This window comes from Trichoderma reesei, assembly GCF_000167675.1.
Source record: "Trichoderma reesei QM6a unplaced genomic scaffold TRIREscaffold_2, whole genome shotgun sequence".
NCBI classification, from domain to species: domain Eukaryota; kingdom Fungi; phylum Ascomycota; class Sordariomycetes; order Hypocreales; family Hypocreaceae; genus Trichoderma; species Trichoderma reesei.
Window position 1 is genome coordinate 1,731,694 of NW_006711149.1, and position 23,777 is coordinate 1,755,470.

General features: G+C 56.8%; 8 protein-coding genes across 8 annotated transcripts; 3 read left to right on the forward strand and 5 right to left on the reverse strand.

Moving 5' to 3' along the window:
• Positions 1 to 208: 208 nt before the first annotated feature.
• Positions 209 to 1,469, forward strand: TRIREDRAFT_75009 (uncharacterized protein; the record flags this gene model as incomplete). The annotated part of the gene is made up of 2 exons (XM_006962164.1): positions 209 to 955; positions 995 to 1,469. 2 exons carry the CDS (start codon positions 209 to 211, stop codon positions 1,289 to 1,291), a joined length of 1,044 nt encoding a protein of 347 aa, XP_006962226.1. The 3' UTR covers positions 1,292 to 1,469.
• A 163-nt stretch (positions 1,470 to 1,632) lies between these two features.
• Positions 1,633 to 4,444, reverse strand: TRIREDRAFT_75012 (uncharacterized protein; the record flags this gene model as incomplete). The annotated part of the gene is made up of 4 exons (XM_006962374.1): positions 1,633 to 1,922; positions 1,983 to 3,730; positions 3,836 to 4,279; positions 4,353 to 4,444. 4 exons carry the CDS (start codon positions 4,442 to 4,444, stop codon positions 1,633 to 1,635), a joined length of 2,574 nt encoding a protein of 857 aa, XP_006962436.1.
• Positions 4,445 to 5,447: 1,003 nt separating this feature from the next.
• On the reverse strand, positions 5,448 to 6,945 carry TRIREDRAFT_75015 (glycoside hydrolase family 27; the record flags this gene model as incomplete). Its single annotated transcript, XM_006962375.1, has 2 exons — positions 5,448 to 6,303; positions 6,371 to 6,945. The coding sequence occupies 2 exons, from the start codon at positions 6,943 to 6,945 to the stop codon at positions 5,448 to 5,450; spliced, it is 1,431 nt and encodes a 476-aa protein (XP_006962437.1).
• Positions 6,946 to 8,042: 1,097 nt separating this feature from the next.
• TRIREDRAFT_55062 (uncharacterized protein) lies at positions 8,043 to 8,798 on the reverse strand (the record flags this gene model as incomplete). The annotated part of the gene is made up of 3 exons (XM_006962376.1): positions 8,043 to 8,195; positions 8,267 to 8,599; positions 8,703 to 8,798. The coding sequence occupies 3 exons, from the start codon at positions 8,796 to 8,798 to the stop codon at positions 8,043 to 8,045; spliced, it is 582 nt and encodes a 193-aa protein (XP_006962438.1).
• Positions 8,799 to 10,043: 1,245 nt separating this feature from the next.
• TRIREDRAFT_55077 (uncharacterized protein) lies at positions 10,044 to 11,648 on the forward strand (the record flags this gene model as incomplete). Its single annotated transcript, XM_006962165.1, has 1 exon — positions 10,044 to 11,648. The coding sequence occupies one exon, from the start codon at positions 10,044 to 10,046 to the stop codon at positions 11,646 to 11,648; it is 1,605 nt and encodes a 534-aa protein (XP_006962227.1).
• Positions 11,649 to 12,820: 1,172 nt separating this feature from the next.
• Positions 12,821 to 14,957, forward strand: TRIREDRAFT_55999 (uncharacterized protein; the record flags this gene model as incomplete). The annotated part of the gene is made up of 5 exons (XM_006962166.1): positions 12,821 to 12,916; positions 13,066 to 13,339; positions 13,508 to 13,719; positions 13,876 to 14,118; positions 14,292 to 14,957. 5 exons carry the CDS (start codon positions 12,821 to 12,823, stop codon positions 14,955 to 14,957), a joined length of 1,491 nt encoding a protein of 496 aa, XP_006962228.1.
• Positions 14,958 to 15,471: 514 nt separating this feature from the next.
• TRIREDRAFT_55105 (amylolytic gene expression activator) lies at positions 15,472 to 17,276 on the reverse strand (the record flags this gene model as incomplete). The annotated part of the gene is made up of 3 exons (XM_006962377.1): positions 15,472 to 15,681; positions 15,770 to 16,220; positions 16,303 to 17,276. Coding segments are annotated over 3 exons (1,635 nt in total), but the record flags the coding sequence as incomplete, so codon positions are not given.
• A 2,681-nt stretch (positions 17,277 to 19,957) lies between these two features.
• On the reverse strand, positions 19,958 to 22,238 carry TRIREDRAFT_45112 (uncharacterized protein; the record flags this gene model as incomplete). The annotated part of the gene is made up of 3 exons (XM_006961982.1): positions 20,975 to 22,238; positions 20,666 to 20,907; positions 19,958 to 20,602 (listed from the first exon to the last, which is right to left on the reverse strand). Coding segments are annotated over exons 1-3 (2,133 nt in total), but the record flags the coding sequence as incomplete, so codon positions are not given.
• Between the last annotated feature and the right edge of the window lie 1,539 nt (positions 22,239 to 23,777).

The window sequence follows — 23,777 nt, forward strand, 5'->3', positions numbered from 1 at the left end:
CACGGCACCAGCTTATCCTGAGGCATTGATGGTCTCGAGAGTGCCGCCATCATCATCTCCATTGCCTCGTTGCACTCACTCAGCTTGAATCTCGGCATCCCACAGCCAATTGCATCTTCCAACTCCAGCTCGCCACTCAACCCTCCTCACCACCACAAAACCAAACCATCGCCATCGCCAAACCCGGCCTCACCTCCCGCCGCAGCAAATGGACCAAGACGCCCCCGAATCCACCGCCGCGGCCCCTCCGGCCCTCTCCGGCGGCACCTTCATCCCGCCCTCCGTCACCTCCCACCGCCCGGCCCTCGTCTCCGGCGCGACCTTCTCCCACTTCTCCGCCATCCCGCCCTCCCTCCTCCCAACCGACCCTTCCGACCCGTCCACCGCGCCGCCCTGCGTCCTCGGCGTCGACGAAGCCGGCCGCGGCCCCGTCCTCGGCCCCATGGTCTACGGCATCTTCTTCCTGCCCGCCGACGTCTCGGACGCGCTCCTCCGCGACACGCACCACTTTGACGACTCAAAGGTCCTCTCCGCCAGTGTCCGCTCGCAGCTCATGCACACGCTCTGCACGCCGGGGTCGGACCTGCACTCGTCCTGCGGATGGGCCACGACGGCGCTCTCGGCGAGGGACATTGGCGCCAACATGATGCGGCCCGTGTCGTACAACCTCAACGCCCAGGCCATGGACGCCACCATCGACCTCATCCGCGCCGTCTACGCAAAGGGCGTCAACGTCAAGGAGATTTACGTCGACACCATCGGGCCCCCCGCCACCTACCAGGCCAAGCTGCAGCGCGTCTTCCCCACGGCAAAGGTCACGGTTGCGAAAAAGGCGGATAGCCTGTACGCTTGTGTGAGCGCCGCGTCCGTCTGCGCAAAGGTCACCCGTGATGCCGCCCTCGAGACGCTCTTCCACGCTCGGCAGGCTGCTTCTGCTGCTGCTGCTGCTGCTGCTGTTGCTGCCAATGGTGACGAGGATGATGAACCTGCCGAGGATGGACCGATGGAATGGGGCTCGGGATACCCGTCTGATGCAAAGACTGTGGCGTGGCTGAGAAATAATATGCATCCTCTGTTTGGATGGGGGCCCGAGTGTCGATTCAGCTGGGGTACTGCCAAGGACATGCTCGAGAGCAAGGGCAACGGCGTCAAGATTGAGTGGCCGGCGGATGATGATGATGGCGAGACAAGCAAGTTGACGGACTTTTTTGTGTCAGGAGGAGGCGAGGAGAAGCAGGGGAGTGAGCTGGCTTCGTGGTTTGGGACTCCAGCAAGCCAAGAAGCATTCTGAAACGCACAAGAGGAAGGCATGGGCAGATTTGGGGCCTGGGTTATACATTCGAATCTGTGGAACAAAAGGGACACACAGAGTGGCGTTATAAGGGAGTCATCGAGGTCGATAGGTCAGGAATAGGCGTTTGGTATATGGGTAGGTAGTATCCGTTTTGGATAAGCCATCTTTATTTGCTATCTTGTAGAGACATTATTCGTATCCTGTTCGCTCATCAATGCTATACTATACGCTGCTTTACCCTCAATGTCTGACCTTTTCTCGAGTGCTTTGTACACAGAGTAGTTGGTTCCGGGCCCCCTTTTCTTTTTATTTCATTCTCCTATCCGTAGAAGAGTTACCTAGTTGTCGTCGGGCTGGCTGGCTTGTCCCGTCGTCCTTCGGCGCCCTCGGCTGTCCAGCGTGTCCATGCTAATGTCGCTGTCTTGCCTCGCCGGCATGGCCAGCGCCTGTCGGGCGGTGTCGGAGTTGGCGACAAAGTCGCGCAGCTGCTGCTTGGCAATGTCCAAGCCCTGGCCGACAGCCGCGTTGCCCATCTGCATCATGGGGCCCAGGAGGTTGAGGTACCACGCAGTGTAGGTCCCTCCACCCAGCAGGATGAGGAGGATGAACATGAAGGGGTTGCGCAAAACTACAACCAGTTAGCCAAGCTCCCAAGCACACATAATCCTTTCAAAGTGGAAAATCTTACCCATCCAGATCTCGTTCCAGCCGAGAACGAGGAGCAGCACGTAAAAGTACCAGGGCACCTGTGTCATGCCGCCAATGGCGCTACGCTTGGCCTCGACATAGACGCCGTCGGCCGTCTTCTTGAAGCGAACAACCAGGTCCTGGCGCTTGTTCTCGCTCAGCATCGTCATCTCCTCCTCGAGGCTCTTGCCTTCCTCCTCGTCGACGCCGCCGATGGGAGCGAGGTCCTCTTCATCACCGGCCTCGACTCCGCTGGGCTGCGGGCCGATGAAGCCGATCAGGTCTGGAGGCGACTGGCTGGACAGCAGCTTGAACTTGGCAAGAAGCGGTATCAGCGTCAGCGTCGACTCTCGCGCCCTCGTGTAGATGCCCTCGATGTCGTCCGTGGGCCTCCAGATGCGCGGCACGCCGGCCTCGTCGTAGCGGAACTTGTCCTCAAAGTTCTCCCTAAGCTTCATGAGGATGTTGCCCTCCATGACCTCCTCCTCGATCTTCTCCCGGAGCGCGGTCCAGCTCTTGCGTCGCAGGCGCCACAGGCCGACCTCGACTTCGGCATCGCTAGCATCGAAGCTCTTGGCTCGGTCACTAAACCGGACCTCGGCTTCGCTGACGACGCCGGTGAAGACGTTCCAGATTCGGTCCCAGAGGTCCTTTTCCGTCGCCGGCTTCTCGCCTTCTTCGGGCGCTCCCGAGCCGCCTCGGCCGGACCCGAGCTTGTTAAACTCCAGGCCAACAGCATCGCCCAGCCTGGACTTGACCCAGCGCTCCACCCGTGTGGCTAGTCGTCGGATTTCGTCCTTGCGCAGCTTGCTGCTAACCTCATCGAGTTCGGCCTCAAACAGCTGGTTTTGAGCCTCGAAGTTGGTCCAGTCGACGCCCTCAATGGCGAGGCTGTCCACCTCTGCCTTGAAGATGTCCATGGTCTTCTTCTTCTCGTTGGAAACGATTTCGGCAAACTCGTAGCCTCCGCCGGCCTTTTGCCCGGCCTTGACCTTGTTCGCAACGGCCTCGCTAAAGGCTGCGACCCCGGCCTTGTGAGCTGCCGCGATCTGCCCTTGGTACAGGGTCTTGAGTCGCCCGTCAACCTTGCTCTCCAGCTCCTGCTTCTTCCGGGAGTAGACGCCTTTGTGGTATCTGCTAGCCTGCACTTCAAAGGCCTTGAAGCATTTCTCGCGAGCCTCGCTAGCGATGGAGCCTAGGTCGGGGAGGACAACGGCCTTGCCGAGCTTGGAAGACTGTGTCTGCTTCTCCTCAAGGGGCGTCAGCTGCTGGTCAAAGGCAACCAGAACTTCCCGAGAGATCTCGTCGCATCGGAATTGAGCGAGAAGCTCTTGCTGTGTCGGCAAATCCAGGTCCTTGTTGTTGACGATCTGGTCCCAGATGCCCTCTGCATATACGGACAGACCGTCTGCGGGGATTCGCCTGTGGTACTCGGGCAGGAGAATGCCACCCTCGGTCTCTGCAACACCGCCATCACCCCCCTTTGCCACTCGGTGCCCTGTGGTGAATCTCGCTCCGAGTTGCGCGACTTCACTCTCAAACTTCTCTCCTTGGAGGATCTTGTGGGGCAGGGCAGCAAAGCCAAAGTCGAAGTAGTCTTCGATCCGGGACTGCTCCAGACCCTCTGGTTTGGAAATGGAGGACCATATCTTCTGGAGATCCTGGATCAAGGTGTTTTGGAGCGCAGACAGCGGCGTAACTCCAATGTGGTCTCGGATGACGAAGAACAAGAGAGATCGGGGGGTTGAACTGCAGACGACTATCAGCACGTGAAATCCAACTGGCGAGTGCCTTGGGATTCTCTTGGCCGGGAAAGGCCGCAAAGGGGTAGGTTGTGAGGTTTTTTGTTTTTACTTTTTGTCTTTCTGGAACAACTGCAGGTTGACCTCAAACACCGTCTTGAGCAGGCCCATGTTGGCTCCTTGGTACAAGCCAACCTGGTGTTCCCAGATGTTGACGAGGAGAACCTCGCTGGTGGCCAGCGCGAACAGGGCGCTCTTGCGCTCAAAGTCCTGGTCTTCTCCACGCTCGCGGCCGTCGGTACCCTCGACATCCATGACGAGGATGTTGTCTGCCATCTTGGTCCCCGCGCTCGTCTCGCGCTTGTTCTTGGACAGCCAGATGCCCTTTGTCGTCTGGCGGCGTTCTGTCTCTGACATGACGGAGAAGGTGGTGCCGAAGAGATGGTTCAGCAGGGTCGACTTTCCCGTGGACTGGGAACCGAAGACGGAGATGAGATGGTAGTTGAAGCCTGCTTCGGTAACATGCATGGTTTGGAGGTAGTCATTGAGGTTGCGGCTGCGGCGGCGAGGTATTTCGCATTAGCTTCCAGTCGGGTTTCAACCACCAAGGACAGCTTCCAGGAACATACTTGAACTCCTTTTCCTCGTCTATGACCTGACAGCCATGTTCATAATGGCCGTTGGCCGGCTGGTCGCCGACGGCGGAGAAGTGGCCGTTCATGGTTGCTGCTGCACGCACGCTTGCTTGGGAGCTTTCAGCAGGCCAAAGAGGGCATCAGACAGGTCTCGCTGGGCAGAGATGGGGGAAGAGATGCGTGCTCTAGAGCTGGTGAGTTAATTGACCGGACAAGAGCTGTTGGGAGGGGAGCATAAAGAAGCTAAATAGGAGCAGAGCATCAAGCACACAACAGAACAGGTCCAATGTCATTACCCAGTTATGACCACCTATCTATCTGATCGAACCGAAAGTGGCATGGGGGGGAAATGGGGGGGTACCGTGACAAGCCACACGTGGTCCCGCCAGGGTGGCGCGCCGTTGGGCTGAGGATGTGGCTGATGCGCAGCGATTTGCCCTTACTAAGCGTGCAGGGACAATTTACTGATTCGTCCGACTTGCTCCGTCGCCTGTCTACTGTCTACCTACACTGTACAGCTTCAACGAGCAGTGCCCAACAGAGAGATATGCATGAATGTCCGGCGCTTCTCCTCATCATGCCATGCCATGCCATGCCATATTATCAGAGCCATGTGTTGTCTCTCCCCTCCTCCCACAGTACCTATCGCATCCTGTGGGCGATGCGTGTCATGACCCTTGTGGGCTGGCTCAAAGTGGCTCCCGAAGCACCGACAGGGGGGACCCTCATGCAAGTGTTGAGGCCCGAAAGAGGATCTTGACCCTGAGAATCTTCTCCTGATACTGGCCGAATAGGCGATGTGCATATTCTTGTCTGCAGTGGCGGTTGATGAGACATTGACGGGCTGCAGATTGTTATATCCTCTACAGTGCCACGCATGTTGGGCTACTCTGCAGCACCTGGTCGTTGGCCTGCGGAGGTCTGTGTGAGCGTGATGCAGACATATGACAGCAACGCCTCACTTATGCAGATGACGTTTCAGAGGACTTGCATGCAGTGTCTGTTATTACTCCTCTCACAGTTGCGTCTGGCTATCTAACGTGCCGCATTTCTAGTCCTTTAGGCGCCTGCTCCGTCCAAAACGGCCTCTTATGCCCGAGTCAGGGTCAACAGGACGCTTTCACCAGGTCCCAGCTTGGCCTTGACGCCGCTCTTCTGCTTGCCAAGGTCCTTGTTGTTCCAGACATCGTGGACGCGATAGGTTCCCTTGATGCCCAGGTCCTCCCAGGAAGCCGAAACCCACTGCTCGGCAGAACTGGTGCCGCCGAACCCCCCCTGGCCGAGATCGGGTCCGTAGTTGGCGAGGACGACGACGGCCTTTCCGGTTGGCGCGGGCCCCGCGATCCAGGCCTGCAGCTGCTTGGCGTCCTGGCCTCCCGTGCCGGGGTTGCGTGGCTGCATGGGGTACTGCGCGGTGAAGTCGGCAACGTCGCGAGCCGCCTTGTTGGTGAGCAGGTTGAGGCCAAACTTGTCCAGGTGGGTGAGGTCGGAGCCGATGATGAGGTTGGCGCCCGCCCCGATGTAGTGTGTCATGACCGTCTGCCGCTGTGCGTCTGTGATGCCGGAGACGGAGGCGTTGTTGCCGACGAGGAGGTTGTCCATGTCGGGATAGATGTTGAGGTGGTCGAAATACTGCAGACCGGCAACGATCCACTGTCGGTAGTTGTCAAAGGCTCGCTGGACCACCTCCCACGACACAAAGGTTGGCTGCTGGCTGTTATTGAGGTCCTGGTCGGTCCTCATGGAGTCGGCATTCTCGTTCCAGATCTTGAAGTACTTCTCCGTCCGGTCGAGCTTCCAGGAAATGTCCAGGCGCATCTTGCGGCCGCTTTGCTGGATGGCCTTGTGCCACGCAATGACGGAGCCGCTGCCGTCAGCAGGCAGATGCTGGCCATTGTCTGGTGAGCCTGGCGTTACAAAGTCGAGCTTGACGAAGTCGACCTTCCTGGAGGCCTTGTGAGCACAATTCATGTGTAAGACGAACAGGGGAGGGGGGCTGTGCTAGAACTCACCACTTGGCAAACAGGTCGGCACAGGAGTTGTGCCAGAGCTGCACGGCCGGCTGTGTGTAGTCAAAGATGCATCGCACAAGGCCCTCGTCGCCATGGCACACGTCGCCAATCCTGACATCCGTGTTGATAATTGTCTTGTTGACGTCTTGCAGGAACGCGCCGGGCACAATGTAGACGCCCAGCTTGAGGCCCTTGCTGTGGAGATGATCCGCCAGCATGGGGATATTGAAGTTGTCCTCATCGTACATGATGCGGCCGTAATCGTCGCCGTTTCCGCCAACTGACCAACCCGAGTCCAGGCTGCAGGTGTCGTATCCGGGGAGGCCAGCGAGATGGTCACACTGCTCAATGACGTGCTCTTGGTCGAACTTCCAGCCGGGGGTGGTCAGCGGGTTCGCCTGGATGCCGAACGAGTTCCAACCACGAGCAGCGCTGCGGAAGCCATTGGGCGTCTCCTTGTAGGAGATGATCTTAAGCTGAGGCGCGTGACTGGAAGTCCGCTTGGTGTTGGGAGCTGCAACGGCACCAGTCGCGCCCAGACCGAGCACCAGCGCCGAAATCAAGCGACTTGTCATGTTGGGCTTGATGATGATGTGGAGTGGGGATAGAGAGAAGGCAGAGATTCGACACAGGCCTCGATACCGTCAAGTTGAACACTCGGGATCGAACCGGCTTGGAGCTGCTGGGAGTGAGAGACTGCGGCTGGGCTGACAAGTCCCGTTCAAAGCTTCAGCACGGCCATTTTATATCAAATTTCACCTGCATGGTCTGCCTCTCTCGTCACTACTTCTCCTCTCATCATGGATGAGAAGCCCCCCCGGATGACCTCCAGGCCGGAAGAACAGGCAGCCCGGCGGTATGCTCTCGACCAGCTCGCAGCGGAGGATTGCTCGGGGTATGCTCTCTCTGCCAAGGCCTTCAAAGGCGATGTTAGAAGCAAAGCTCCGTACGATGCCGCCGCCTATTATGTCCCTGGCCCTTGTCAGCCAGCCAGACGAAAGCTACCATTGCCGATGATAGAGTGCCTGAGTTACACCCGATCTAATGCAACCGTATGGGGGATTTTCTGGGGTACGATGCGGAGATGGGCTACTACCCCTGTTTTGCGACTGCGGGGGATTCACCAGCTCGTCTGGGGCCACCTACTTGAATACGACGGAGCTTTAGCAGAACTATTGAAAAGCTCAGCTGAGCTTCGTGCTTGAGGTCGAGGCTAAGAATCTAGCCGACGGAAATACCACGTTTGAACAAGATGGAGATCCATAGACTTGTCTGCTGGAGTGAGGAACGAGGAGACGGAAAAGGATAGAGAGTTACAGGACGGAAAAGTGATGGGAGACGGAAAAGGTCCAGAACTATGGCTTTTCCGGTTAAAGTGCCCGGCAAGCCAAATGGTGCTCCCTTTTCGCGAGGGACTGCGTTTACGGCGTATCGAGCTCGACTGGCATGTCAAAATGATGTTGGACGAGGCAACTGTTCTCTCTTGCCTTCAAGGTGACGGAAGTGGTATCTATCATCGACCATCGCATCTCGAAGCTGCGCTTCCCATGGGGGTTCCGGCAATGTCTAGGCATCCTCTCCATTGTCACCAATGGGCCGACAGCACCGGCCGTTTTCACCTCCTTTGACATGTCTTCAGAGTTGTCTTCAGCTACGCACTCTCCGACAGCATCTATTTGACCTGGTTGAGGCTGAGAAACACCCCCCAACCTAGCCCAGCAATGCTTCCAACAAGCTGCCGGTGGTCAAACGGAACGACAACCAGGTTCAGCAGGCAGACGACGGGCCACACTCGATAGCCGGCAAACAACATTGGCCGAAAGTCCTGACAACCTTCGATCAGCATCCCCCAAATCAGGTTCACAGGCAGGGCAAGAGTTGGGTCCAGTCACTCACGCTGATGACACTGCTCACGATGTGATTGTAGCTCTGAGAGCTCAACTGGCCCATCAGACAGATGAACAGAAGCGTGTTGATGGGCGCCCCGAGTGCCTGATCCAGGATGAACTTGGCTGCCGTGTTGGCAATATTCAACTTGCCGCCAGGCCCTGTCACAGCATTCGACGATGGCTGGTTCGAATCGTCATCGAGGGACTTGTGATGCTTTGGCTCTGTGGTGGTTGGGAACATTCGCTCCAGAAACTCCTGCCACCTATAATTGGGCGGCGTCGTGAGCACCGTGTACACGATGAACCGCAGGATGGAGGAGAGATCGATGCCATCCGTTGTCTGCCATGCGGGAGACGCGGACCAAGCGAGCCTCGAGTCAGCACGTCAACATTATTCAACGGCGAAAGCAACATTGGCAACATGGGAGGTTTGGGATACTGACCCCCCTGCGATATGCCAGAATGGCTTGCGCAAACACGCCCGAGAGGGCGTTGAGCACAGTGGCCTGGACGGTTGCGGCCGTGACTTTGGAGTCCATTGCGCCGACGGAATGAAGCTTCTTCTTCAGCTGCCTCTTCGAAAGCGATCAAGATGATGGGAAGAGAAGCAGCTTCGGGTCAAGAAGGAGTTATTGCGGCTGAGCTGTCGAGTGCGGTTTCCAAAGGGGCCACTCCCGGGATACCTATGGATTGTCAATTCTCCTGCATGTCCGCGAGATAGCCCGAAAAATTGCTGAGGCCCGGAGGTCTTGTTCTACACGTATCACGGGAACTATTACGCATGTCGCCATCCTTCAGCTGCGAGAGAGGACGAGGGGGGGATCGCTGCACGTCTATTTGTCCAGACTCGACTGCTATTCGCTGCTGATCGAGCTCGGCAGGGCTCCCGAAGCAGGCCAGCAGGGGTCAATCTTGGATTCACGGGTAAGACGAGAAGAGTCCATGCATCCAGCGCCATCTCAGTCCTCTAACCGAGGCCAATGTCCCTTGCATGACCAGTCAAATTGCGTATGTTGGCCATACTCTGCCAGTGGACGAGGGAGGGACTGCAGACTGTCGAATCTCTCATGGTGAACAAGGTGACTGACTGTCAACTTTTCCATATCTGTCGTCCAATACTAACTCACTCATGTATCGCAGATCTCTCCATGTGTGCTCATCTACACGTATCTGAGAAGATACAAGATATGATACCCTAAATCCAGCAGAGCATCCCCTCACAATCGACCAAACTTGTCCTCTCAACCGCGCTCCGCCTATTGCCGTTTCCATGGCATCCCAAAGGGGAAATTCTCGGGCACGCCAACTTTTGCCTCTTTTCAAAATAGTAGCCTCAGTATTATTATTACCGCCGCCAACCAGAGAAAATCCGGGGAGACTTGTAAGACCGGTCTGGTCTACCCAGGTCTGGAATAGCCAATTGCGGGGTGAAGAAGACGAACCGAGGCCACCCTTGTCAAGGTGCTCAACGAGGCCAAGAGGCCTTCACGAGGGACTCTTTGGAGGCGTCTAGTCAAAGAACCGGCTGGAGGAGAGAGAGGGGAAGAAGAAGCTGAGAGGACTATAAAATGAGCTTGTTGGGATGTCTTCTGTGAGAGGAAAGTGGCCGAAAGCAAGGAAGAGTGAGACGGAAGTTTGCCGCAAGCAAGCAAGCAAGACAGCCAACGGGTTCTTGTCTTGGGTTTCTTTCTTTCCCGGCATCTTGGCTTGACCAGCACCTTTGTCTTCTCTGTCATCGTCTTTTGAGAGCACAGGATTGCTCCCCCCCCCTTTTTTTTCCAGACATGGAAAAGTCCACTCTGGCCGTGGCCCACGCGGAAGATCTTCCCATCGAGCCCAACGAAAAGCTCGCCATCAATGAGATTGCAGACAAGGCCAAGCAGGGCGCCGAGGCCGAGCACAACCTGCCTCCGCTCAAGGCGCTGCGCCTCTACCCCAAGGCCATCTTCTGGTGCCTGATTGTGTCTGCCTGCGTCATCATGGAAGGCTACGACACGAACCTTCTCAGCAACTTCTACGCCTACCCCGAATTCGCAAAGAAATACGGCCACTACAACGAGGCGACGAACAACTATCAGCTGTCGGCCCCCTGGCAGGCCGGGCTGGGCAATGCGTCGAATGTCGGGTCTTTCTTTGGCACCCTCCTTAATGGATATCTTGTGCTCCGATTTGGGCACGTCCGCGTTATTCTGGGCTCCCTCGTCACCATGAGCGCCTTTGTGTTCATCGTCTTCTTTGCACCGAATACCAAGGTCCTGCTTGTGGGCGAGCTGCTGTGCGGCCTGCCTTGGGGCATCTTCGCCACGACGGCGCCGGCATATGCCTCGGAGGTCCTGCCGATGACTCTCCGCGTGTATTTGACGAGCTGGACCAACATGTGCTTCATCATCGGTCAGCTCATCTCGGCCGGCATCTTTGCCGGCCTTGTGAACAACACGACGGAATGGTCCTATCGGATTCCGTTTGCTGTCCAATGGGCCTGGCCCGTCATCCTGTTCCCCATTATCTGGTTTGCGCCAGACACGCCCTGGCACCTCGTCCGTCAGGGGCGCTACGAGGAAGCCAAGGAATCGTTAAGGAAGCTCCGCTCCAATCCGTCAGAGGAAGAACTCCAGGAGAGCCTTAACCTAATCATCTACACCAACAACCTGGAAGAGCAACTCTCCGTCGGCACCTCGTACTGGGACTGCTTTAAGGGCTTTGAGCTTCGCCGCACCGAGATTGCCTGCATGGTCTTTGCCGGGCAGGTCCTCTCCGGCATCAACTTTGCCTACAACTCAACCTACTTCTTCCAGCAGGTCGGGCTGACGACGACCCAGACGTACCATCTCGGTGTCGGCGGCAACGGAATGGCGCTGTTCGGCACCATTGTGTCATGGATCTTCGTCATGCCGTACTTTGGCCGCCGCACGACGTACGTCACCGGCATGGGCGTCATGTCGGCCATCCTCATCATCATCGGTGGGCTCAACGCGCGGACGAGCGAGCACGGCGTGGGCATGGCGCAGGCCGTCCTGACGCTGGTCTGGACCTTTGTCTTCCAGCTGTCGGCGGGCCAGCTGGGCTGGGCGCTGCCGGCGGAGCTCGGCTCGACGCGGCTGCGGCAGAAGACGGTGTGCCTGGCGCGCAACGCGTATGCGGTGACGGGCATCGTGGCGGGCGTCCTGCAGCCGTACTTTATGAATCCGACGCAGTGGAATCTGAAAGGGTACACGGGCTTTGTGTGGGGAGGGACGGCGTTTGTGACGTTTGTGTGGGCGTATTTCCGGCTGCCCGAGTCCAAGGACCGGACGTATGAGGAGCTGGACGTTTTGTTTGCGAGGGGGGTGCCGGCGAGGAAGTTTGCAAAGTATAAGATTGATGCTTTTCAGAGTGATGCTCTGCCTTAGATGGGGTGGAAAAGGGGGAAGGGGGGGGATCTGGAGGGGCTGGGTTGAGAGGTTGGGGGGGATTGGTTGCTATGGGTAGGCAGCTGAGTGATGGATGTCATTTCTTGTTTGTTTGGGTATGAAGATGCTTGATGCTTGAAGCCGTATTATTCTATCTGATACTGTGGCCATTGCTGGGTGAACAAATGACGTCTGTTTCCCGCTGGCGATGGAGTCACTGGGTGAAGCATCTAACAGAGACACTTGCCAGTTATGGTCATTTCCAGATACGGCACACCAAGCCAATAGGGATCTAGGTACCCAAGGTAGGTAGGTACCTTACTCAAGCATTTTACCTTGGGTACCTAGGTAGTCAAAGTGCACAATCGTGACACTGTCTTGTTCCTTGTGTTTGACCAAGAGTATATATTTTAGAAGTAGCAGCAAATGAAGGCATGTCTGCACATCAGAATCCATCCAATGCTGCTTTTACCCCGGATTGCCCGTTTCGGCAAGTTCCTGATCTTGTGGAGCAACCTGTACTCGTATGTATGGACAAGACATCAACCCCTCCACTGTATTCTTCCGAATAATCTCCCACGGCATCTCGCCAAATTGATCCTCTCAAACAACGCAAAGACTACCTACCTAGGTACTGTTATATCTGGAGGCAGAAGAAGAGTCGCTTGTATCCCGCGGGGTAGAATTACGCATGCCACATTAGTTTAAAAATCACCCCGACTAATTGACCGTTTCTATTATCCAAGTATAGTATCTACAAGGGACACACTGGCCCAATATCTTTCTGACAATGATAGCATCTACTTTAATTCCTTTCCCTGTGGGGGTTACCATCGAGGAGGTGGAAACGAGTGTTGGCATACTGACGAAAGAAGGAAAGGATCGGAGAGGAGCGTGCTTTTGTATCATCCCGGACCCTTTGATTCTGCATTGTATCCATATCGACCATATGGCTCTTTTTGCCTTTAGCCGCCGGCTGTCTTTTCTCTCCCGCGCGGTATTACTGAGGAGCTTCTTTTCTCTCATATTATCATATTCACTCGAGAAGTACCATTGAAGGTCAACCAAAAACGCCCTGTCTTCTTCTAGTCTGCTCTTGTCTCTCTTCTCTCTTCTCTCTCATCCCTCAGAGTATTGTCCTTCTTCTGCGCGGTGATTCGAGCGATTCAAAAATGAGGTTCTCAAGAGAAGGGCTCCTCGTGGCCCTCTCCACGAGCACCGTCCAAGCCGTAAACAACGGATTGGCACGAACACCTCAAATGGGATGGGTACACTTCCTCCTGTCATCCATCCCTCTCCATCTCCCCCCCCTCCTCCTCATCATCACATCCAACCTCTATCTCTTTTCCTCTCTCATCCAGCAAAGCACCTCTAGCTAACGAGTTTCTACTCCTCCTCCTCCTCCGTAAAAAAACAGAACAACTGGAACACCTTCGCCTGCTCCGTCTCCTCCGCCCTCCTCACCAGCACCGCCCAGCTCCTGACGGAATACGGCCTCCAGGACCTCGGCTACAAGTACGTCGTGCTCGACGACTGCTGGTCCGCCGGCCGCGACGAAGCAGACGGCAGGCTCGTGGCGGACGAGGCCAAGTTCCCCGGCGGCATGAAGCCGCTGGCGGATGCGCTGCATGAAAAGGGGTTTCTGTTTGGCATGTATTCGAGCGCGGGGGAGATGACTTGTGCGCGATACGGTAGGGGGTTGTCTTTTCATGTCTTGTCTTGACCTTGTTCTCGCTGCTTTGATTTGTTTCTTCTCCTCCTTCTCCCCCCCCCCCCCCCCCCCCCCCCCCCCTTTCGTCCCTTGTCGTCGTATAAGCGGAAGTACCAGAGAAAACGCTGACTGTAGGTTGAACGCACAGCCGGCTCGCTCGACCACGAAGAGGCAGACGCGGCGAGCTTCGCCTCCTGGGGCGTCGACTACCTCAAGTACGACAACTGCTACCACATGGGCCGCTTCGGCACGCCCCTCATCTCGTTTGACCGCTTCAACGCCATGGCCAAGGCGCTCAAGAAGACGGGGCGCGCTATATTATACAGCCTATGCAGCTGGGGCGAGGATTACGTCCATACGGTATATATGCTTCCCAACCTCTTCCCCCCCTCTTCCCCCTTCCCCCTATATCAACGTCCATCTGTTACCACACACATACAAAGATAGGACTTGATGTACCATATATATATATATATATATATGAGAAATAGCCATGCTGATAGAGTACAACGGCAGTGGGGAGGCTCCATTGCCAACTCGTGGCGCGTCTCAGGCGACATCTACGACTCGTTTGCCCGCCCCGACGACCTCTGCTCGTGCACCGACGCCGCAGACCCGGCATGCATCGCCCCGGGAACGCACTGCTCCGTCCTGGCCATCATCAACAAGGTCGCGCCGTACATTGACCGCGGGCTGCCGGGCGGCTGGAACGATCTCGACATGCTCGAGGTTGGCCACGGCGGCATGACGGAAGAAGAGGTGAGTGAGCTCTCCCAACGACTCCCCCGCATATAACATTTCTCGTGGTAACCCCTGAATCATCATCATCATCTCCTCAACGACCATGACTTTTTCATACTCTTCCCCCCCCCCCCCCCCCCCCAAATACTATTCATATCGTCCAACTGACACACAATGTGAAATGTGCACAGTACAAAGCCCACTTCTCCATGTGGGCGGCCCTCAAGTCCCCCCTCCTCCTCGGCAACGACCTCCGCATCATGACTCCCTCCACCCTAACAATCATCACCAACCCGGCCATCATCGCCCTCAACCAAGACCCCCGCGGCCGCGCCGTCCAGCGCATCAGCCGCAACACCTCCGTCCCCAAGGACCGCTACGGCGTCGGCGAGACGCACGTCTGGAGCGGACCCCTCGCCAACGGGGACCAAGTCGTCATCTTCCTCAACGCCGCCGACGCAGACCTCGACATGTCCGCTTCTCTCGAGGACATCTTCATCATGGATGGCGTCGGGGGCACGGCGGCGCAGGTGAGGCAGGACTGGGCGGTGCATGATCTCTGGGGCAAAGGCGCGAGGATGGAGACGGAGGATGCGAGGCGGGTGCTTGATGCCGAGGGGCAGGAGGCGAGGAGGGCGGTGCTCAAGCGGTTGGGTTGGTATAATGCTACTGAGGTGCCGTATGCGGAGGGGTTGAGGAGGAGGGATCCGAGGCTGTTTGGGGAGAAGATTGGGGTTGTTGAGAAAGGGGGGGATTTGAGTGTACGGGTGCCGAGGCATGCGGCCAAGGTGTTTCGGCTGCAGAGCGTGAGCGGGGAGGATACCGCGAGGAAGAGCCTCGTCAGGGATGAGCTCTGAAGCAGGTGAATCATATGTTGACACCGAGAGTCACAACAGGGGGAGAAAGAGGTGGGTGGAAAAATAGGGGGGGGGGGGGGGGGGGGCGCAAGTCCACAATCGACTGCGTGCGCCATGCAGCATCTGGGCCATATCTAGCATCGTAAACCAAGGCATCTCTCATACAGCATATTCGTGGCCAAACCAATAAAAACCCATCCAGGATATATAAATGACCCCTCAAAGAAAAAAAAAGAGACAGTTCAGGGCTCAGAAATCATGCCATCTCCACCTGCCCAGACATGTGCACCTGCTCATCAAACGCCTCCTCGCACCCCAACCCCATAAACGCTCCCGCCCCAGGCTCCAGCATCGCCAAGTCGCACGTATCCTGCCAGCTCCCCGCGCTGCTGCTCGCCGAGGACTCGTCCCCCTGAGCGTGATGATGATGATGATGATGAGCAGCAGCCAGGTCGCCGACGTCGGCGGCGGCGGCGGGATGCTCCTCCAGCAGCGCGGGCCAGTGGATGTCGATGCCGGCCACCAGGGGGCTGGAGAAGCCGAGGATGAGCTCCGAGTGCTTGAGCAGCTTGGGCAGCAGGTTGGACTGGCAGCCGCGGATGCGGCCGAGGAACTTTACGACGGAGCAGAGCAGGTCGTGGGGGCCGAACTCGAACGAGGGGACGGGCGAGGCGGACATGGAAGCGTCGGCGAGGCTCATTCCAATGTCAAACAGCTTCTGCTCCTATATACATTCATCAAACACATTTCAGTTAGCAAACACCCCTGTCGACGTTTTTGTCGAGAGTCTGGCAATGTTCGATAATACGTACAATGGCAATCCCGTGACAGTCCTTGGAGCTCTGGCTCACAGACCCCAGGGCCTTCATAATCGACTTGCCCGCCTCGAAGGGCAGCCCCAAGGCGGGCATCAGCCCCTGCCCGTAGACGAGGCTGGGCTTGCTGCCAAACGCCAGCCGCCACATGGACACGCGCAGCCACTGCTGCGTGACGAGCGTGTCGAAGCGCTGGCTCTCCATGACGCTCTCGGCGGGCTGCACGGCCGACAGCTTGTTGCTGATGGCGTGGCTCAGCGCGACGCCCTGCGGCTGGCACCCGTCCGTGTGCGGCTGCCACTCGTACAGCGAGCAGGGCAGCAGCTCGAAGAGGCGGACGTGGTTGACAAAGTCGTGCATGACAATGGGGCAGTCCGAGTCGACGATTTGCGGCTTGGAGATTGTGTTGCGCAGCATCACCGGCCGGCGGTGCTGCAGGGCGTATGTCCTACGGAACCAGAATCAGTGTCCCCTCTCTCCCTCTCTCTCTTGTGTGAAAATATCTGCTGTGAAAAGAGAACCTCTCTCACCTCTCCGTCACAAAGAGCAGCCAGAAGATCCGCCGTCGAATCTCCCGCTCGCTCTCCTCCAGGTTGCTATACGCAGCCTCGCTATGCAGCCCAATCGACAGGGCCAGGGAAATGGCCTGGTTCAGGTAGAACCAAGCGTGCGTATGCTTCTCCAGGTTGCCATAGCCCGCAAAGAGGAAAAAGGACGTGAGCAGCGTGTCGAGGCTCAAGTCGTCCACCACGTTGAACTGCAGCCTCGCCTGCTCCGCGGCGCCCAGCAGGGCCTCGCCCGTGAGCGGCGAGTCCAGCGACGTGTTGATGCCCACCGCCGTCTCGTCGTACTCCTCGGCGTTGTCGAGCTTGAGCTGGATGCGCGTCGCCGCGCAGAGCGACAGCAGGAAGGCGTACCGCGAGGGCGACAGCGAGTCCAGCCGCAGCGAGTCGGCCAGCAGCTCCCGGTCGTTGACGACGGGCATGATGGGGAAGAGGTGCTTCATGAAGACCTGGACGTGCGCCGCCAGCGCCACGGACAGCCGCTGCCTGTCGAGCTCCGTCGCCGTCGCCAGGGCCAGCAACGGATTCTGCTGCTGCTGTGATGCTCCTCCATGTCCTCCTCCTTGTCCTCCTCCTCCAGCAGCTCCTCCACCAGCAGCAGCACCACCACCATTCCTACTCCTCCTGCTCGCCGCCGCCGCCGCCGCCGCCGCCGCCTGCTGTTGCTCCCCCAGCACCCCAAACTGCATCTGCTGCGCGCTCCCCGGCGTGCTGACCTCAAAGTGATTCCTGTCCGGCTCCGTCAGGCCCTGCCTGATCTGCGACAGCCGCCGGCCCTTGCCGCCCCGGGGCCCCTTGCGCCGCAGCGTGTGGAGGTATCGGCACGGGATGGACGACACGACGCAGTTGCTGCAGGGGAGGCCGCGGTCGCACTTCATCTTGCGGAAGCGGCAGTTGTCGCAGACTTGCTGCGGCGGCTTTGGCGGGGTGGGGGGTGGCATTGTGGTGTTGTTTGTTGTTGTTGTTGACATTGTGATGGTGGTGATGATGATGATGATGTTTGCGTAGTAGGCAGTTGTAATTGTAAGCGAGAGAGTGGGAGGGAGAGGGAGAGGGTGGTGAGTTTGGTGATGGTGGGTGGTGAGACGCGATGCTTCCTATATCGGACGTTTCTGGTGTTGTAAGTCGGAACTATATACCAAAGTGGCACTCAGACTCGGCTGAGTCTCCTCCTCCTCCTCCTCCTTCTTCCTCTTCTTCTCAACTTGCAATTGGCAATCTTAAAGAAGCAAACAAAACGTAAAGATCTCAAGCCTTTCTCAGCCAGAGCAGCATGTAATCACATCCAGCTCCAACGACGAAATTAGATGACAGTAGCAAAAGTGGGAAGAAATTAAGAAGAAAAAGTAATCTTCAACAGACAAAAAGAAAAAGTATTAAAGAAGGGCCAAGCTTAGATACACCATCCTTTTCCCGTCGGCTCGCCTCACAGGGCCAGCGTTACATGCATCCATCACCTTCGCCTTACACCTTGCATGCAATGCTCAACCTTTTCTTCGATTCCCCGCAAACTCCTGCTTCGGCTCGGATCATCCCCCCTCTTCAACCCCCCCCTCTTAAGAAAACACCATCATGGCCGCCACGTTTCTTTCCCCCCTTTAGCCTCAAGCTTTCCATCGTAAAGTGCCCATTCGCCATCAAACACTTCACGAACCGTTCAGCCGAAAAACAATGACATGAAGCTCCCTTTTCCGTCAATAACGCTGTGGACCCCCCTCCCCAGCAAGCCAAGCATCATCAACAGAACTTCCTAGGCTGCTTGGGGAAATACTCGGGAAAGCTATCGTTCTAAGTCTTTCCCCCACAAAATGGTCGTGCGGAGAAATACATAGCCCAGTTCTCGTCTTTGTTCATTCATTTTGCGGGGTGAAGAAAGGCTGTCATCGTGACTCTGTGATGCTTACTACAGCTGGCTACCTACCTTAGTTTCGCCCGTCCTGCGCCTGAAAGTAATATAATGCCGACTGATCAGGAAAAAAGAGAGAGACAACCATATTATCATCTCGGTTCTCCTCATCCATCTCTTCATATTGTCCAGCCAGACCAAGAGCCAGGGGGAAAGGCCGCCATCACACCGTCCACTCCAGTACCAATTTCAGTGCCGTAAGCAAAGCATGGAAACCCCATATCCTGCCTACAGGTACCTTGGTAGGTAGATAAAGCGGTTTGCAGTAGAAAAAAAAAAAAAAAAAAAAAAAAAAAAAAAAAAAAACGGAGCGCAAAGTAATAGATGGAAATATAAGCTTACATAAAAACCAACGATGCGCACACAAATGCGACGTTCGTCACCAAGCACTGAACCAAAACGGTGCTCTTATTTGGTCCCATGTGTGTCTATATTCATTCCGCACTCCCTATGTATTTACAAAGCGCTTGCGAGGGTCTTCATTAGCATTACACATACGAACCTTACATTACCATCGGCGTCCAGTATCAAATGTACAGATCAAAGCAAAAGGCGTCCGCATTCTGTAGCTTCCCTGTCCTCTAGAGCAACGGAAAAGGCATTCCCTCGCCGAGACGGATCCGCCTGGCTGGGTCGACCAAGGCTAGCCAGACCTTTATGTCACCACACTCTTGTACAGACACCTTTTCCGTCTCTGCTACGTACGTGAGTACCTGTAGTCCTTCTAGTAAAGGGCCTTGTCTCGTTAGTGTTCGGATAAGCCTGGGCGACTGGAAAAGCATTGCCAAGTCGTCAGTGCAAGGTAGCAATCTGTTTTGCTTCGCTTCAAACCTCAGAAAATCACATCATGAAAGCTGCCAAAGCTGCCAATATAATGGCCGTCTATTAAAGACAAGTCTAACAAAAGAAAGGAGAAAAGAAGGTGTAGAGACTAAAAGTAGGTAGCTATATGTAAACAGTTCATGCCATGGCGTAGCGGTGCCAGCACTACCTCGTAGTAGCCACAGCGTCTCGATCCAGCGTCTAATTGTTTCAACCCGAGCAGTTGTTTCCCATCCTGATATTTTCCTCCTCTCCCTCCATGATGCGAACAATGAATTACCATACCGCCCGGTCGTTGTGCTCATAGCGTACAACTGGGCCCTTGACGCAATACAAATCATAACCTCGCGTCCTGTAAATTCCATTCTTTTTGTGTTGTTGCTTTTTCTGTGAAACCAAAACCATTCCCCCGGTATCGCAAATATAAACATTGAAGTCACTACTCAGGTGAACAGCCATCGAGAAGAGCGCATCGATGTAGAAGCTCACAGCGAGTCAATGGCTAGCTTCGAGATGAATCTCGCCTTTGGTAAAGACTCACATCAACTAAGCATTGTTCGACGTGGTTGATCCTCGCTGGCGACGGCCCACACTGCCGCCGCGGTTGGGCACATGCAGCGACGGCGACAGGTGGAGAGTGTCCTCGGGCCGGCTCACGTCGAAGCTGGGCCCGCGGTAGCTGGAGTGGCGGCCGATGGCCCCTCCGTCATCCTGGTGCGCGCCAAACTGCGGATGAGTCCCAAACTGCGCTCCGGGGACACCCGTCTGGGCCTCCTCATCGTACGTCCGGATGCGGGGGCTGGCCGGGAACGTCGTGTTTTGGCTGTCAGTCGGCGTCAGGCCCGTCAGGCCCTCGCCTGCTCGTCGTCTGCCGCCACGCTGGCTCTCCTTCTTGCCGAGATCTGCCGCCAGGCCGGGTTCGTCCGCCGGGTCCCTGGAGGCAATGGAGCGAGCGTCAGCGTCCCACATGCCCGTCGTCTCGAGAGCCAGCGATCGGTTGCTGTTAAGCGATTGCATGGCGTCCTTCTCTGCCTGGGCCATCTGCTCGGGGGTCTGGTGGGCGTTTGAGGGCACCAGTCGCGCGGCATCGGCCCTCTTGGCTGCCTCCTCTCGGCTGTGGGCGGCCCACTCGTCCGTCACGGACACCGAGTACGAAGGGTTCGTGGGTCCGCCCAAAGGTTCACCACCACCGCCAGGCGCCAGGATGGGAATCTTCTTCAGAGCAATGGCCAGAGCACACATGAACTTGGAGCGGCGCGTGGCGCGGACGCGATCGTTGTGCCAGTTGGACTTGTGCTTGATGCTGATCTGGAGGGTCAACTTGTCAAGGTTATTGACACCGCCAACGCCAATGCTGAAGTCGGGCTGGAAGTCGCGAGAGTTCTCGGGCGACCGGACAAACTTCTCCATCTCGATGCGGAGCAGCTCAATGTCCTCAAACGAGGTGTCAAAGGAGACGTCAAGAGTGATGGTCTCGGACATGGCCTTGCTTCGCGTGATGTTTTCGATCCAGAGGTTGTTGAGTACAATGTTGGGAACCTGTGTGTCGAATGGTTAGCAGTCGCTCCCAAGGCATGTTCTCAAAGAGGCGGCTTGTCTTACCTGAGAGACCTGCATCCTATCGGTGCGGGTAAAAACAGTGTACAGCAGGGAAATGCGGTCGACGAGCATCTGTGTGCCTTGAATCTCGATGCGGTCGCCGACATCGTAGGGATGCTTGACGAAGAGGAAGATGCAGGAACCAAGGAACTCCTGGGTGGTGACGGCGAAGACGAAGGAAAGGGACAAGAGAGCAGTTCCAGCGGTGGCAATGGTCGTCAGGAGGCTGCTGTTGAAGAAGGACACTGAAAAGCACATGGTCAGCATATGAGCCCACACAATCAGAGGTACTAGGTAGGGGGGAGAACTCACAGAAGATGAAGATGGTGATGAGCAGAACCACAAACAGCAGGACCTTATCAAAAGCCGTCAGGGCCTGGCCGATATCCTTCATGCCTTCGGCAATGGCCTTTCGCTCCTTGCCCATCTCGACCACCTTGCGGATCATCTCCTCGAGGCTGATATCCCCGTTGGCGTCGGTGTCAATGGCCTCAAAGGCCTCCTCAGCCTCGCGCTTGTAGGCCGGTCCGAGGACCTCCTCCAGGTCGTCTGGGTACAGGGCGTCTCTGCCCTCTATGACAAAGGACATCCAGAGGCGCCTGGCCAGGGCCTCGGACGAGCGCTTCTTCTCCAGGGCTTCGACAACGATGGAGTGGGCCGAGTTGGGGTTGAAGACGTGCTTGCCTGTGATTTCGCTAGCAAGGTTGCCAAAGACGGACGTCACCTTGTCACCAAGGCGGGTAACGTCTCCAATGATCCTCATGGGGGCCTGGGCGCCGGGGACCTTGACCTTGCCGGCCTTGCGTCGAAGCATCATCTCGATACTATCCTCGATGATGTAGTCCTCCTCGGCAAACTCGGGGCAGTACATGGGGAACAGCGTGCGGGAAGCGTCGTACAGGAGACCCAGGAGATGGATTTCCCGCTTGGAATCCTTGATGCGGTTGTCAAAAGATCGCTGGTGGTACGACACACCGATGAGCTGGACAATGGCCTTTTCGCCGAGCAGGACGGCGGAGGAGACGAAGCAGGCACCGAGGACGCGCTCGAGGTTGACCACCCAGACAATGCCATCGGCATATTGCTGGGCAAAGAGGCTCTTGAACGTGAGCCACGAGGCCAGCATCCAGAAGAAGATGGAGATGACAATGTTGAGGTTGCCGAGGACGGTGGCATACTTGCGCGTGCCAGCGCTGACGATGCCGCAGAAGAACATGAAGATGTGAGGGAGGAACCAGGCGGCCATCTTGACGCCCCAGAGAGCCAGCCAGGAGATTTGAATCCACAGGAAGAGCGTGAACAGCGGAGGGCCGCGGGCGTCTTGGTGTCTGCCGACGTGGATGTCGTGCTTGTGGTCCGTCAGGGCAAGCACGACGAGGGGGACGGCCAGCAGGATGCCGACGGGCACGACGTAGACCATGTACCGCGTGATGACGGAGAAGCCGACGATCTTGGCATAGAGGCGGCCCATGGCGTTGAGCTTGACCTCGTCACCCGTCTGCCTGCGCTTGAGGGCCTCGTCGTCCATTCTGCGCCGACGGCCAGCATGGCGGTGCATTCCCTGCTTCTCATTGTGCGAATCGTGGCCGTGGGCTGTGGAGTTTGGCTTCCTGGCACCCGTGGTCGAGGCGTTGCTCTTGACCGTGGTCAGAGGAGCAAGCTGGATCCCGTTGTTCTCCATCTCGCGAGGAGAGTCGTTTCCTTCCAGGGGGAGGAATCCAGCCGAGCTTCGAGACGCGCGGGAGGGTTGACGATGCGCCATCTGAAGTTTCCCCTACTCCAACAACAACGACAGGTGCACTCCTTGTGAGGAGAGCAGGGCAGGTCGTCTATATATATATATACCCCGAGGAGTCGACGACCGGTATAGATGCCCAAGGTAGCAGGTGTAAAGGCTAGTGATGTTTCGAGTTGATGTATTCGGAAAAGTTTAGGCTTTTCGTTGCTGCAAAGATTGCAAGGATGGCCCCAGGTGCTCTGCTAAAGCTGAGGATATGCACACAGCACGAACCGTCGTATGACTGCGCTACTACTCCACGAAGAGCCGAGAAATCAATGCCGCAGCAAGGGGGGGAGAGAGAGCATAAACAATGCCGGCGAGTGCGATGTTTCAAATGCCGCGGACGCAGAAGCCGCTGAAGACCGGCTCCAGAGAAATTCGAGGCTGCAGGAAAATGCACACAAACGGGTGATGAACGATGCGCTGACGTCGATATCAAGGTTCCAGGACGGATGATCAACGAAGGTCCGTGCCAGTTGCTAGGATTGGTCAAAGCGAGGGACAATCCGTAGGGCAAGAAATCACCAAACAGGAACTGGAAAGAAAGAGGAAGAGACGAGGTTTGAGGAAAAGCCTTGACAAAAGACTCGAGGCGAGAGGGAGGAAATAAGATCGAAAGTGACTGAGGAGGGGCCTGAGCAACAGAGGTCCGAGAACACTAGGGGCGTTTCAGGATATATAGATAAAAGAAAAAATTCGAGGGCCAAAACGAGCGAACCAGGAAGAGGGACAGACGAGCCGGATAGTCCTTTTAGGCAAAAGCAAAGGGCAAGAAAAGAGAGAGAAAAAAAAAAACCGAGTCCCAAGCGAGTGGAAGGGAGAGGAGTGGAAACTGTGGAGAGAGACAGAAGGGATCGCGAGGGAAACGCAAGACGATCTCGAGAAGCTGGTAGAAACAGGGCCCGGAAGGAAAGAAGTGCTTGCTGCAACATGACAGAGACGACAGGTGCTATGGGGTGGTGAAACAGACGTGCCTCTCACTGGCCCGATTGCAAGGGGGGGCGGATCTGCGGCGCGGTAGCAGTGACATCGACCTGCGGAAAGGGCGCAGTTTGGCTGGCGTGCCACGCGCGGGCTGGCGCACGGCGGCAGGTATCCGGTACGACGGCCGAGGGTGGGCTGTGGCGGCGCCTTTAGCGCACCTGCAGGGCTCGAAGGGGCCCCGTTGGCAGCCCAGCAGCCCCAGCAGGGCCAGCGGCGTGTGATAGGGCGCCGAGCCAGGTACCGACCGCATACGAGGAGCGGCCACAGTGGAGCTGGGCGCTGGGCTACAGGGGGGGATGGATGAACTGAACTGGACGCAGCTGAGCTGATGCGACGGTGCAGTTGGGTGAT